Below are 16,228 nucleotides of genomic sequence, written 5' to 3' on the forward strand. Positions count from 1 at the left end.
ATTCGAAGGTGACATTTGTATAAGGTATTGAATCAGGGACCAGTACTCAGATTCACTGGGGGTATCTCTGCAAGTTGTTTTGATGGACAGAATCAAGGAATAAAGGATGAATATCACATTTTTTCTCATATGTGTGGCTTGATAATAGATTGATGGATGTGTGTTTTCATAGACTGTGTGTTTTCATTCCTCACCCAACAACAAGACTTAAAGACTTCCTTTGCACTAAACATGACTTTATTTTCTTGTATGATCAATAATGATTGCGGTGATAGTGATCCAATCAAGTAAGAAAAGTATTCTTGCTAAGTCTGTCCAAAAACTCCACGATTGTTCTTGTTGGTCGTCCTACAACAACGAAAAATACCCATTGAAAATTAATAAAATATAAAGTACCCCGGTAGTCAAATACCAAAAGACGATGTGAAATTTATTTGTTATTTAATGTCTTTGACATACACTCAGCAATCTTCCAGCCATGTCATTCTTTATGGCATACCCACTTGGGAAGTGGTTTCAAATGCTCAACAATCTAACACTTTCGATATTCAACGCCCCCTGGTGACCATATACAACAACCAATGACCTTGAAACTCACCACAATCATAGAACATGTCAGCAGCTACGATGATTTTGTAATTGATTGTGATAACAAAATATGCCACGTTCCCAATTTGATATGGAAATACTGAGTTATTCTACTATTCAACGCCCCCTGGTGACCATATGCAAAACCCAATCACCTTGAAACTCACCACAATCATAGAACATGTCATGAGCCACAACTTTGCAATCGATCATGGTAATAAAATATGCCTAGGTGCCAATATAATAAGAAAATACTAAGTTATTCTAATATTCAACGCCCCCTAGTGACTATAAAGAACAACTAATGTCCTAAAAACTCACAACTATCATAGACGATGTCATGAGCTACAACTTTGCAATTGATTGTGGTAACAAAATATGCATAGGTACCAATAAAATATTGAAATACTAAGTTATTGTATTATTCATCGCCCCCTGGTGGCCATATACAAAAAAAGCAATGACCTTGAAACTCACCAATATCATAGAACACGTTGTCAGCTACAACCTTCCAATCAATTGTGGTTACTAAATATGCTTAGGTATCAATATGATGTGGAAAAAATTTTTTCCCACCTACGAATGAGTACTGATGACACCTAGATGGCCGCCGATTGCGTCATAATTGGCTGATCAAAAATACCTATCTCAGGTATAAAAGATCCCTTTCCAAAGAATACCCATCACAAATTGCAAAGAAAAATGGCAAACCAGTAGGAAGCTACAGGACTCAGAATTCGGGCTAAAATTGACATTTTTGGGCACAAAAAAGGTCATAGGATGGCCATCTTGAGTCTGATCGACCCAATTTTTCTCACGCTGATGGGCCCTTGGGGGTTCCAAATATACATGAAAGATCAAGGTAATTGATCTAAGCGTCTTCAAAATTTCCCTCAAAAAGTTCAAAATGTGTAAAAAGTCGGTCGGTCTGTCAAGTCAGCCATCTTGGATCTGACCGGGCCAGTTTTGGGCTGAAGATGTGTCTAGGGTCATGTGTAACACAAATATCAAGACATTGAAGCGTCTTCAAAACTTCCCAAAATAACTGGATTCCGTCTACGGACGGACGAACGAAAAGCGAACGCAACAGCCCGCTGGTAATAAAGTCCCGAGTGGGCTAAAAACTATAGTAGAGTATTGTAGAGCAAGAACCTGGTCAATAATACCAATTTCACACAGAAATTTGGTTGCTTTCGATGACCTATATATGCCAAACATAGGACTCGTCCAACTCCCATCATGAACCCACACTTTAAGTATGAATAAATTCTGTGTAAAAATCTTCACCTTACAGCAGTAACAAGCTCCAAATTGGCAATTTTAGACACCGGCATAACAGTGGCGGCCATCATGGATGGCCTGATTCAAAGCAGAAGGGAAAAGCTCCCGAATTGCTAATCTACTCATCAAATTAAATGTGGCGGTCATCTTTGATGACCTATATCCGCAAAAAAAAGGGTTCATTCTCCTCACACCTAAAACAAACATACCAAAATCAACCAAAAGTTAAGCCTGTAGAGCGGGAACAATATCTGCATGCCTGCCTGGACGGACAGACAGACAACACAGGTGTTTACGATACCTCTTGCATTCTTGGGTCGATGGGTAATAATAAATTTGCGTCAAACATCCCTTTGTGGACTTGGCATTTGAAGACAGAAATCCATTAAGACTTTTTTGGTAGCACAGCGCACACAGTACATGAATTCAATTCAAATTAGGTGTACCATTACACTAGATGAGCCAGTATGCCTCTGATACCCTGCCTATAAGCTATGTATGGTGCTAGAGCAATTGCTCAGGTAACAAACAGGTAAGATTGTCTACACCAATTGAAAACTGGGGTATTGTAGCTAGGTAGATATTATTAGGTAAATAGGAATGGACCTCATACTAAGTCAAAACTTTGTACCAAGTTTTACATTTATTTCTGGAGTAATGAAGGATTTGATCATGCTAACATAGTTTCTCAATGTGGCCCCCTGCATAAAATTCGATGTTCTTAGGTGGATACTTCAACCGTTATAGATGGATATATAATAAGAAAAGGCATGCATTTGAAATGATTATACATGTACATAGATGCGCTGAAACTATTTAATCTATCTACATGATTAAAAACCCTATACAGGCGCAATTGGTAGGAAAAATTAATCACAGCATGCGCTCTGGCTTTCAGTGTGTTGGATGACTGCTGAGCGACTACAATAACAGATGGAATGGACTAATCACTTTACCTACCAGACATGGCTCCCTTTGAGAGATATGGGTATTCACCAGAATGGTTTTCCATTATTCCAGCAATATCTAGATGCAACCAATTTTTGTTTGTGACAAATTCCTAGAAAAAATAGATTTTGATATTCATTTTACTGTAAAAAATCGCCTAGGTCGCCTCAATTTACGAATACATCGGAGGTCTCCTTTTGCCGGCCGATTTCCACCAATAAACACGAACAATGATATAACAACGGCTGCTTTATTCTACCACAAGAGAAAAAGAGACCGCTTCTGGTCTATTGCAGCGGTCAATCACAATCCTGACTCCCCTCCTTACGTATCGACGCTTAATCGACATCAATAGATCGTCGTTGTCCGAATGTTTGAATTTCCTGATAGGATCGTTCATCTGACTATTAATAGCCAGTGTATTGGTGATGTCTTGTCGATAAAATTTTTCAAAAACGGCGTTGGCGTGGCCATATATATGAAAGTGTCGTTTAATTTTTTTTCAATGTGATATATGAACAAGTGCCCCAATGGGCACAATGGCCAGCCTGTCAGATTTGCTTTTTATAAATGATGTAATCTGTGGGTTATATTTATCAATATACACTCCCTGCTCAATATCATTTACATAGTAAAATCGTGTGTTAACACAGACAGCAGGAACGAATGTAATATAGAAATACTAAGTTATTGTATTGTTCAACGCCCCTGGTGGCCATATACAAAAACCAATGAGCTTGAAACTCACCAAGATCATAGACCATGTCATGAGCTACAACTTTCCAATTGATTGTGGTAGCAAAATATGCATAGGTACGAATGTAATATAGAAATACTAAGCAATTGTATTGTTCAACGCCCCTGGTGGCCATAAACAAAAACCAATGAGCTTGAAACTCACCTCGATCATGTCATGAGCTACAACTTTCCAATTGGATTATGGTAGCAAAATATGCTTAAGTATCAATATGATGTGGAAAAACTTTTTTTCCACCTACGAATGAGTACTGATGACCCCAAGATGGCCGCCAATTGCGTCATAATTGCCAGGTCAAAAATACCCTCTCGGATATAAAAGATCCAAAGAATACCCATTACAAATTGCAATGAAAAATGGCACACCATTAGAAAGCTACAGGACTCAGAATTCAGGCCAAAATTGACATTTTTGGGAACAAAAAAGGTCACAGGACGGCCATCTTGAGTTCGATCGACCCAATTTTTCTCATGCCGATGGGTCCTCGGGGGATTCAAATATATACGAATGATCAAGGTTATTGATAAAAGTGTCTTCAAAATTTCCCTCGAAAACTTCAAAAATGTGTAAAAAGTGCTGATTTTGGCGAACATCTTGAATCTGACAGGGCCAGTTTTTGGCCTGAAGATGTGTCTAGTGTGGTAGATACACGTATAAACCAAATATCAAGACATTACCTTGAAGCGTCTTCAAAACTTTGGAACTCTCACGAACTATCTAGATGGTTATCTCTCGACCTCAATAGCTTCAAGACCCATCTCAAAACTACTTTGTTCCATGCAGCATACCATTAACTCTCGGAAAGCAAATTAGATTTAACATTTTTTGGCAGAATAAAATTTGATTGAATTTGCAATTCGAGCACATGGCTAATTAGCATATCATGGTCATACACCCCATTTGGTAAAACCTATTTTTTCGCGAACCTTGCGCAATTGTCAAGGATGAATTTTCTGTAGAGCAAATAAAAATTCCTCCCAAACACCCAATCAACTAAAGATTTCATAGAAATCGATCTTGAAATACAATTTTAAATCTTAAAATAAAACCCGGAAGTAAAACAGTAGACGATACTGCGGGTTCACGTGAACACCTGATTTCTGTAAACGAAATGTTGGTTGTGACAAAATTGTTCAGACGGTTTTAGGTGGTAATAAGTGCGGAAACGTAACGACCATGGTCGACTTATTCGATGAAATCAGGCCTATGTGATATCCAAATTTTGACTTTTTTATTCTCCAGACCTCCCTGATATAGAAATAAAAAATGTTGGTGGTACGAAAGTGCAATCACAGCGCCGACGGCGACAGAGCAGTGTCAGAGATCGGCGGAGTGAAAATTGATGTGGACGAACACGAAGAAGTAGGCTATTGCGCTACTTGTATCGTGAAAACTCCTGGCGCGTCCCGACGCTTTTCGTTGATTAAGTAATACAAATATCATGCAATGGGTTTTCACAATCTACCCCCGGTATTTCCCGGATTTCAATATCACTCCAAAATTCAAAGAAACCTCGAAATATCGAACCGGAACACTTCCGGTAAGTATCCGCGGCTGCCCAACCGGGAAACTTATTTGTTTCAATAGATCATCATCAGGATAGGATCCATCATCTTCACCTGTCAAGGGATTCGAACCCACTAAGCTAAAGCCTTGCCAGAATCGGGTCGGGCCAATCACAGCGCTTGTAACAAACCACATTAGGCTTCTGTGGAATTTCCCAGTAAATGGGCCAATCAGCGAACAAATAGCGAACGCGGAAGTATTGTCGCGTGTTGATACATGAAGTCATGCGCAAAAGCGCCAGTAATGAAATCACGATAATTCACGTGAACAGCTGCTGATATTTTCAGATAAACCAATCACAGGGAAGACACAACTTCCTGATTGGCTGATAAAAATTGAAATTTTAACTTTCGTGAAAAATGCAGAAAACATTTTTATGAAACCCTATTTCAAAATTCTGCTCCCTACAATCCCGAGAATGGATTATGCTTAAATACGTGATTTGTTCGAATATGCCCTCACTTGGCAAGCAAAAGAGCCTTTTGTATGGAAACCATGTCATTTAAATTCGCTCCATTTGTATAGTTATAGGCTTAGCCTACGGCTGGCCTAATAAATTGGAGTGCAAATCATTGACAAATGTTTGTGTTGATGGTTGGCAACTCGTAGCGTCACAACAAAGGGCGACTCCCTGCTGTAGCAGTTTAAAGGCTGGCTTATGTCGACAAGCAACGCGACGCCTACCGACTCCTACCGACGCAACTGAGAGCAACCGCCATCGCAGCCCAGCTTATGTTGACTGCGCTCCGATTCGCAGCAACTGAGGCCGACTAGCGGGATATGAGATCCTCCCAGTTGCTTCCCTGCTTATGTCGGTTGCGATTACTAGCAACTGCAACGGCTCAAATGGTCACGTGATAAGCATTTTGAGAATAAATTTGAATTATTAGGAAATATATTTCTATTAGAAAAGCTATTTCTTTAAGACTTTGATCTTTCTGATTCTGTTTTGAATACAACGTGCTAGCGACATCATATAAAGATGGCCGCTCACACCATAATTCTACCAATTTCGTTTCTAGATCTTCGGTCCAGTCCTCTGCCATGCTGAAGGTTTGGTTTACGTTTTGAACTACTTGAATTTGAAATTTTATGACTAATTACGAATGACGCTAACTTGTGGTGATAATTTGTACTATGTATATGCGGTCTTTCATTGGCTGGAACCCCTGCGCTCAGTTCCGTCGCGTCGCAGGTGAGCTTATGTCGGCTGCGATCGAAAGCAACTGCCCGCCTACCGTAGGCCGGAGTAGAACATGGGCAACTAGCCGGATACGGCTTGCGACGAGTCGGTAGGCGTCGCGTTGCCGTCGCAAGCCGGCTTATGTCGAACCGATTGAGGAGCAACTGGCGGCCTCTCGTAGGCCGCTAGTTGCCGCTAATCGGCGATCAACCCAGTTGCATCGGTAGGCGTCGCGTTGCTTGTCGACATAAGCCAGCCTTTAGCTAGACGGTAGTCAGTAACCTGACTGTGGTTCAGTTTCACGATCGGATATTTTCATAAACCAGAGTCAGGAATGGGAAGGTCATTTTTCAATGAAATCTTCGTGAGTCAATTTGATTCACGAGTAATTTGCCTGTCATTTTATTGTCTCTTAAGATATCCGTCTAATTTTTGTTGTAATCAACGCACAACAGATTCGTAGTTTGTTTGATACCTAAAACTCCTCACCTGACGATCTTAATCCATGTGCACATCGGCCGTAAAGTGAGAGTAAATTTCCGTCGATTCGATGGCGGCCATTTTGAAAACGTGTGGAGGGTGCTGGCACCTGTGGACTGAGGCCAGGACCACAACACAAACTAACGAAACGACGAAATTGAAAAAAATTAAGAAATCAACACTTATTAGGGTTTTCTGTTATTTCACAGAAAACCCTATTGATATCCGCGTGATTATTAGGGTTTTCTGTTACATCACAGAAAACCCTATTGAGATTCGCGTGTTTCTTATTATTAGGGTTTTCTGTTATTTCACAGAAAACCCTATTGATATCCGCGTGATTATTAGGGTTTTCTGTTATTTCACAGAAAACCCTATTGATATCCGCGTGATTATTATTATTATTATTTTCTTCCACACTATTTTTACCAAAAGAACATAGGCTTTGTTACCTTACCGCTGTTTCATATACAATCCATATAATATCGTTCAGCTTACTGAGATCTACAAATAGCCCGCGTGTTTTTTCACGAATCATCGTTATAAAAGCGCTGTCGGGCCGTAAACATCAAAAATTTAGCCCCATTCAATGGGGCGACATGTTTTTCGAGTCGTCATCCCGAAATCAACCCGCAGGCCGACTGTCACTTCGATTATCAATTCAAGTATAAATGAACTAATTTATTGCCGCAGACTTCACATTCAGTCGCGGTCTTCAAACAGTGATTTTAACAATAGCCCATTTTCCTCATCAGATCATATTACCGATACACTGGAAATTTACTACTTTAGATTTTAAAAGCACTGTCGAGCCGTAAACATCGACGAATCGACGTGTGTTACTACATCGTCGATCCGGGGATCAGCTGCGAGTTTCTCCTCATCATGAGAATCAAATCGAGTACAAATTAATTTATTACTACCAGTGATTTGGCTGCGGGTTTCAAGGAGTTTAACAATACCTATTTTTTTTCCGAATTAACCGTGTATTTACTAAGATAAATCTTTAGTGTACCGGGGAATCGTAGGCCTAAACTAAACACGCCGAAGAGATATAGCGGAGACAAGCTGTTATTGTAACCGTCGATCTGTGAAGGTAAATCCGATTCTCCGCCATCTGTAACCGGCTGGTTGTTGTGTCGGTAGGCTGGCTGGGGAACTAGCAATTACACCAGCGGTACAGGATTCCATCCATCAGGAACAACAAGGCAGTTAAACCTTATACGTACAATCTTTATTGCATCCCGGAATGAGAATGATTATCATAGCTTTACATAGTCTTTATATACAGAATCATGAGTATAATGCGAGAACTAGGGGTCAGACAAGTTGTAGACATCAGGACTCACAAACAAACACCTAGTGACATGTTTGAGAGACATTAATTAATTATCGATGAGCACTGACTATAGCTAATTATCGTGAAAACATGTTGAGTAATGTCACACGTTGATTACGACCTTAAAGCACATATTGACACTATAGTCATAAGTTATATTATTATTATTATTTGTATTATTATTATTATTATTATTATTATTATTATCATTAATATGTAGTAGAGCTATGAAATATTATGAACTGTTCGATATGACATTGTAGATCTATATGATTATGAAATATGCAAATTATATCAGGGTGACATTATGTCGACGAGGTATCAAAATAAAAGAATATATTACTTTATTCGGCCGCGGGCTTCAAACTCTATATCAATACCATCAATACTCTATATTTCCTACAGTACATACCGATCATTGTCAAATCCACAAGGTATTTACTAAAAACAAGTATATAACACACTCATTTCCGTATGCTGGACTCACACTTGACATATATATGCAAATGAGAGCGACTTTGTGACAAAACGAAAAAACTAAAATAACGCGACAAAACAATAATTTTGGTTTTGTCGCCCGCGATAATTCATTATTTTGGTTTTATCGCCCGCGACAATTCATTATTTTGGTTTCGTCGCCCGAGACAATTCTTCTTTTTGGTTTTGTCGCCCGAGACAATTCATTATTATTTTTTAATATTTTGTTTTTGTCGTCCGCAACAATTTTTTTTTGGTTTTGTTGCCCGCGACAATTCAATATTTTGGTTTTGTCGCCCGCGATAATTCATTATTTTGGTTTTGTCGCCCGAGACAATTCATTATTTTGGTTTTATCGCCCGCGACAATTCACCATTTTGGTTTTGTTGCCTGGACAATTCACCATTTTGGTTTTGTCGCCCGAGACAAGTCATTATTTTGGTTTTATCGCCCGCGACAATTCAATATTTTGGTTTTGTCACCCGAGACAATTCATCATTTTGGTTTTATCGCCCGCGACAATTCATTATTATGGTTTTGTCGCCTGCGACAATTCACCATTTTGGTTTTGTCGCCTGGACAATTCACCATTTTGGTTTTGTCGCCCGCGACAATTCATTATTTTGGTTTTGTCGCTCCCACAATTCTTTTTTAGGTTTTGTTGCCCGCGACAATTCATTATTTTGGTTTTGTCGCCCGCGACAATTCAATATTTTGGTTTTGTCGCCCGCGAAAAATTCAATATTTTGGTTTTATCGCCCGCGAAAATTCACTACTTTGGTTTTTTGCCAGCGACAATTCATTATTTTGGTTTTGTCGGCCGCGACAATTCTTCTTTTTGGTTTTGTCGCCCGCGACAATTCTTCTTTTTGGTTTTGTCGCCCGCGACAATTCTTCTTTTTGGTTTTGTCGCCCGCGACAATTCATTATTTTGGTTTTGTCGCCCGCGACAATTCACCATTTTGGTTTTGTCGCCCGCGACAATTCACCATTTTGGTTTTGTCGCCCGCGACAATTCATTATTTTGGTTTTATCGCCCGCGACAATTCATTATTTTGGTTTTATTGCCCGCGACAATTCATTATTTTGGTTTTGTCGCCCAACAATTCTTTTTTTGGTTTTGTCGCCCGCAACAATTCATTAGTCTGGTTTTGTCGCCAGCAACAATTCAATACTTTGGTTTTGTCGCCCGCGGCAATTCAATATTTTGGTTTTGTCGCCTGCGACAATTCATTACTTTGGTTTTATCTCCAGCGACAATTCATTATTTTGCTTTTGTCGCCCGCGACAATTCTTCTTTTTGGTTTTGTCGCCCGCGACGATTCATTATTTTGGTTTTATATTTTGTTTTAGTCGCCCGTGACAATTTTTTTTGGTTTTGTCGCCTGCGAAAATTCAATATTTTGGCTTTGTCGCCTGCGAAAATTCATTACTTTGGTTTTATCTCCAGCGACAATTCATTATTTTGCTTTTGTCGCCTGCGACAATTCTTCTTTTTGGTTTTGTCGCCCGCGACAATTCATTATTTTGGTTTTATATTTTGTTTTAGTCGCCTGCGACAATTTTTTTTTTTTGGTTTTGTCGCCCGCGACAATTCAATATTTTGGTTTTATTGCCCGCGACAATTCAATATTTTGGTTTTATTGCCCGCGATAATTCATCATTTTGGTTTTATCGCCCGCGACAATTCATTATTTTGGTTGTCGCCCGCGACAATTCACCATTTTGGTTCTGTCGCCTGGACAATTCACCATTTTGGTTTTGTCACCCGCGACAATTCATTATTTTGGTTTTGTTGCCCCACAATTCTTTTTTTGGTTTTGACGCCCGCGTCAATTCATTAGTTTGGTTTTGTCGCCCGCGACAATTCAATATTTTGGTTTTATCGCCCACGACAATTCATTACTTTGGTTTTATCTCCAGCGACAATTCATTATTTTGGTTTTGTCGTCCGCGACAATTCTTCTTTTGGTTTTGACGCCCGCGACAATTCATTATTTTGGTTTTATTGCCCGCGACAATTCAATATTTTGGTTTTATCGCCCGCGATAATTCATTATTTTGGTTTAATTGCCCGCGACAATTAATTATTTTGGTTTTATCACACGAGACAATTAATTATTTTGGTTTTATCGCCCGCGACAATTCATTATTTTGGTTTTGTCGCCCGAAGAAAATTTTGAAGACGCTTTGATCAATTACCTTGATCTTTCGTTTATATTTGAATCTACCAAAGGCCCATCAGCATGGCCGTCCTATGACCTTTTTAGTGCCCAAAAATGTCAATTTTGGCCAGAATTCTAGGTCCTGTAGCTTCCTTCTGGTTTGCCATTTCTCATTGCAATTGCTGATGGATATTCTTTAGAGAGGGATGTTTTATACCTGGGACAGGTATTTTTGATCAGCCTATTATGACGCAATTGGCGGCCATCTTGGTGTCATCAGTACTCATTCGTAGGTGGGAAAAAGTTTTTCCACGATTAATTGATACCTAAGCATATTGTGTTACTATATTCAATTGGAAAGTTGTAGCCCATAACGTGTTCTATGATTTTGGTGAGTTTCAAGGTCATTGGTTTTTGTATGTGGCCATCAGGGGCGTTGAATAATACAATAACTTAGTATCGCTATATTATATTTGTACGAAGGCATATTTTGTTACCATGATCAATGGCAAAGTTGTAGTTCATGACATCGTCTATGATTGTGGTGAGTTGTGAAGGACATTAGTTATTCTATATAGTCACCAGGGGGCGTTGAATAGTAGAAAAGCTTAGTTTTTCCTTATTAGATTGGTACCTAGGCATAGTTTGTTACCATGATCCATTGCAAAGTTGTAGTTCATGACATCGGCTATGATTGTGGTGAGTTTTTGAGGACATTAGTTATTCCATGTAGTCACCAGGGGCGCTGAATAGTAGAATGGCTTAGTATTTCCTTATTAGATTGGTACCTAGGCATATTTTGTTACTATGATCAATTGCAAAGTTGTATTTCATGACATGTACTACGATTGTGGTGAGTTTTAAGGTCATTGGGTTTTGCATATGGTCACCAGGGGGCGTTGAATAGTAGAATAACTTAGTACTTCCATATTAAATTGGTAACGAGGCATATTTTGTTATCACAATCAATTACAAAATCATAGCTGCTCACATGTTCTATGATTGTGGTGGGTTTCAAGGTCATTGGTTTTTGTATATGGTCACTAGAGGGCGTTATGTATTGAAATTGTTAGATTGTTGAGCATTTGAAACTACTTCCCAAGTGAGCATGGTGTCCCTGGACCCCTAGTTTGGTTTTGTCGCCCGCGACAATTCATTATTTTGGTTTTGTCGCACGCAACAATTCAATATCTTGTTTTTGCCGTCCGCGACAATTCATTATTTTGGTTTTGTCACCCGAGACAATTCATCATTTTGGTTTTATCGCCCGCGACAATTCATTATTATGGTTTTGTCGCCTGCGACAATTCACCATTTTGGTTTTGTCGCCTGGACAATTCACCATTTTGGTTTTGTCGCCCGCGACAATTCATTATTTTGGTTTTGTCGCTCCCACAATTCTTTTTTAGGTTTTGTTGCCCGCGACAATTCATTATTTTGGTTTTGTCGCCCGCGACAATTCAATATTTTGGTTTTGTCGCCCGCGAAAAATTCAATATTTTGGTTTTATCGCCCGCGAAAATTCACTACTTTGGTTTTTTGCCAGCGACAATTCATTATTTTGGTTTTGTCGGCCGCGACAATTCTTCTTTTTGGTTTTGTCGCCCGCGACAATTCTTCTTTTTGGTTTTGTCGCCCGCGACAATTCTTCTTTTTGGTTTTGTCGCCCGCGACAATTCATTATTTTGGTTTTGTCGCCCGCGACAATTCACCATTTTGGTTTTGTCGCCCGCGACAATTCACCATTTTGGTTTTGTCGCCCGCGACAATTCATTATTTTGGTTTTATTGCCCGCGACAATTCATTATTTTGGTTTTGTCGCCCAACAATTCTTTTTTTGGTTTTGTCGCCCGCAACAATTCATTAGTCTGGTTTTGTCGCCAGCAACAATTCAATACTTTGGTTTTGTCGCCCGCGGCAATTCAATATTTTGGTTTTGTCGCCTGCGACAATTCATTACTTTGGTTTTATCTCCAGCGACAATTCATTATTTTGCTTTTGTCGCCCGCGACAATTCTTCTTTTTGGTTTTGTCGCCCGCGACGATTCATTATTTTGGTTTTATATTTTGTTTTAGTCGCCCGTGACAATTTTTTTTGGTTTTGTCGCCTGCGAAAATTCAATATTTTGGCTTTGTCGCCTGCGAAAATTCATTACTTTGGTTTTATCTCCAGCGACAATTCATTATTTTGCTTTTGTCGCCTGCGACAATTCTTCTTTTTGGTTTTGTCGCCCGCGACAATTCATTATTTTGGTTTTATATTTTGTTTTAGTCGCCTGCGACAATTTTTTTTTTTTGGTTTTGTCGCCCGCGACAATTCAATATTTTGGTTTTATTGCCCGCGACAATTCAATATTTTGGTTTTATTGCCCGCGATAATTCATCATTTTGGTTTTATCGCCCGCGACAATTCATTATTTTGGTTGTCGCCCGCGACAATTCACCATTTTGGTTCTGTCGCCTGGACAATTCACCATTTTGGTTTTGTCACCCGCGACAATTCATTATTTTGGTTTTGTTGCCCCACAATTCTTTTTTTGGTTTTGACGCCCGCGTCAATTCATTAGTTTGGTTTTGTCGCCCGCGACAATTCAATATTTTGGTTTTATCGCCCACGACAATTCATTACTTTGGTTTTATCTCCAGCGACAATTCATTATTTTGGTTTTGTCGTCCGCGACAATTCTTCTTTTGGTTTTGACGCCCGCGACAATTCATTATTTTGGTTTTATATTTTGTTTTTGTCGCCCACAACAATTTTTTTTTTTGGTTTTGTCGCCCGCGTCAATTCATTATTTTGGTTTTATTGCCCGCGACAATTCAATATTTTGGTTTTATCGCCCGCGATAATTCATTATTTTGGTTTAATTGCCCGCGACAATTAATTATTTTGGTTTTATCACACGAGACAATTAATTATTTTGGTTTTATCGCCCGCGACAATTCATTATTTTGGTTTTGTCGCCCGAAGAAAATTTTGAAGACGCTTTGATCAATTACCTTGATCTTTCGTTTATATTTGAATCTACCAAAGGCCCATCAGCATGGCCGTCCTATGACCTTTTTAGTGCCCAAAAATGTCAATTTTGGCCAGAATTCTAGGTCCTGTAGCTTCCTTCTGGTTTGCCATTTCTCATTGCAATTGCTGATGGATATTCTTTAGAGAGGGATGTTTTATACCTGGGACAGGTATTTTTGATCAGCCTATTATGACGCAATTGGCGGCCATCTTGGTGTCATCAGTACTCATTCGTAGGTGGGAAAAAGTTTTTCCACGATTAATTGATACCTAAGCATATTGTGTTACTATATTCAATTGGAAAGTTGTAGCCCATAACGTGTTCTATGATTTTGGTGAGTTTCAAGGTCATTGGTTTTTGTATGTGGCCATCAGGGGCGTTGAATAATACAATAACTTAGTATCGCTATATTATATTTGTACGAAGGCATATTTTGTTACCATGATCAATGGCAAAGTTGTAGTTCATGACATCGTCTATGATTGTGGTGAGTTGTGAAGGACATTAGTTATTCTATATAGTCACCAGGGGGCGTTGAATAGTAGAAAAGCTTAGTTTTTCCTTATTAGATTGGTACCTAGGCATAGTTTGTTACCATGATCCATTGCAAAGTTGTAGTTCATGACATCGGCTATGATTGTGGTGAGTTTTTGAGGACATTAGTTATTCCATGTAGTCACCAGGGGCGCTGAATAGTAGAATGGCTTAGTATTTCCTTATTAGATTGGTACCTAGGCATATTTTGTTACTATGATCAATTGCAAAGTTGTATTTCATGACATGTACTACGATTGTGGTGAGTTTTAAGGTCATTGGGTTTTGCATATGGTCACCAGGGGGCGTTGAATAGTAGAATAACTTAGTACTTCCATATTAAATTGGTAACGAGGCATATTTTGTTATCACAATCAATTACAAAATCATAGCTGCTCACATGTTCTATGATTGTGGTGGGTTTCAAGGTCATTGGTTTTTGTATATGGTCACTAGAGGGCGTTATGTATTGAAATTGTTAGATTGTTGAGCATTTGAAACTACTTCCCAAGTGAGCATGGTGTCCCTGGACCCCTAGTTTGGTTTTGTCGCCCGCGACAATTCATTATTTTGGTTTTGTCGCACGCAACAATTCAATATCTTGTTTTTGCCGTCCGCGACAATTCATTATTTTGGTTTTATCGCCCGCGACGATTTAATATTTTGGTTTTAACGCCCGCGACAAATCATTACTGTGGTTTTATCGCCCGCGACAATTCATTATTTTGGTTTTATCGCCCGCGACAATTAATTATTTTTGTTTTGTCACCCGTGACAATTCAATATTTTGGGTTTTGTCACCCGCCACAATTCATAATTTTGGTTTTGTCGCCCGTGGTTTTGTCGGAACATTAAGTTTTTTGGTCGAACAGTGTGTTAAGGTCGTTTTGGAAATTTACTCGGTCCGTTATATTTTGGATTACTGTGTATGTCATTTGTCAGGACATTAAACAGAAGACGACTTAGGATACTACCTTGCGTGACTCCACTAGTTAGACCGTCTCATTCCAAGATGAGGCGTTCCGTTGATTTCGGTTACAAGTTTCCGTTCAGAGATATCTGCTGAGCCATTTGGGCGACCTATCATTGATACTGTTTCCTAATAGCCTGTTTAGTAATGGCTGATGTTGAGCCTTATCAAATGCTTTGTTGAAATCCACCGTTGAACAGGATTCTAAGACTGTGCAGAAAACCCGTTATCGCTGCTTTGCAGCTATATTTATTATTATTATTTTCTTCCACACTATTTTTACTAAAAGAACAAAAGCTTTGTTACCTTGCCGCTGTTGTCGATACAATCCGTCTGATATCATTCAGCTCACTTCGATCTACAAATACCCCGTGCGTATTTTGAAGAATCATCGTTACAAAAGCACTGTCGGGCCGTAAACATCGAAAATTGAGCCCCATTCAAAGAGCCGACATGTTTTTCTAAGTCCTCTTTCCGAAATCTACCGCACGTTTCTTGTCACATCAATTATCAATTCAAGCATAAATTAACAAATTTATTACCCAAAGATTGCACATTCTGTCGCAGTTTTTAAAAGCTAATTTTAACAATAGCCCATTTTCCTCATCAAATCGTATTACCGATATACAGGAAATTTACTACTTTAGATTTTAAAAGCACTGTCGAGCCGTAAACATCGACGAATCGACGTGTGTCACTACATCGTTGTTCCGGGGATCAGCTGCGAGTTTCACCTCATCATGAGAATCAAATCGAGTACAAATTAATTTATTACTACCAGTGATTTGGCTGCGGGCGTCAAGCAGTTAGTTTAGCAATACCTATTTTTCTTTATCAAATTAACCGTGTATTTACTGAGATAAATCATAAGTGTACCGGGGAGTCGTATGCCTAAACGAAACACGCCGAAGAGATATAGC

The 16,228-nt window shown here is 39.1% G+C and overlaps 1 protein-coding gene across 3 annotated transcripts in view; it reads right to left on the minus strand.

Moving 5' to 3' along the window:
* Nucleotides 1-218: 218 nt before the first annotated feature.
* LOC141900754 (cytosol aminopeptidase-like) overlaps nt 219-16,228 on the minus strand; it is a 139,755-nt gene continuing 123,745 nt past the window's right edge. For all 3 annotated transcript variants that reach the window (XM_074787781.1, XM_074787782.1, XM_074787780.1), the window contains 2 exons: nt 2,830-2,929; nt 219-348 (listed from right to left, as the gene is read on the minus strand). In XM_074787781.1, the coding sequence (XP_074643882.1) occupies nt 284-348; nt 2,830-2,929 (165 nt within the window). In that variant the 3' untranslated portion in view covers nt 219-283. The remainder of the gene's footprint in view (nt 349-2,829; nt 2,930-16,228) is intronic.

The sequence above is a fragment of the Tubulanus polymorphus genome, chromosome 2, assembly GCF_964204645.1.
Source record: "Tubulanus polymorphus chromosome 2, tnTubPoly1.2, whole genome shotgun sequence".
NCBI lineage: Eukaryota > Metazoa > Nemertea > Palaeonemertea > Tubulaniformes > Tubulanidae > Tubulanus > Tubulanus polymorphus.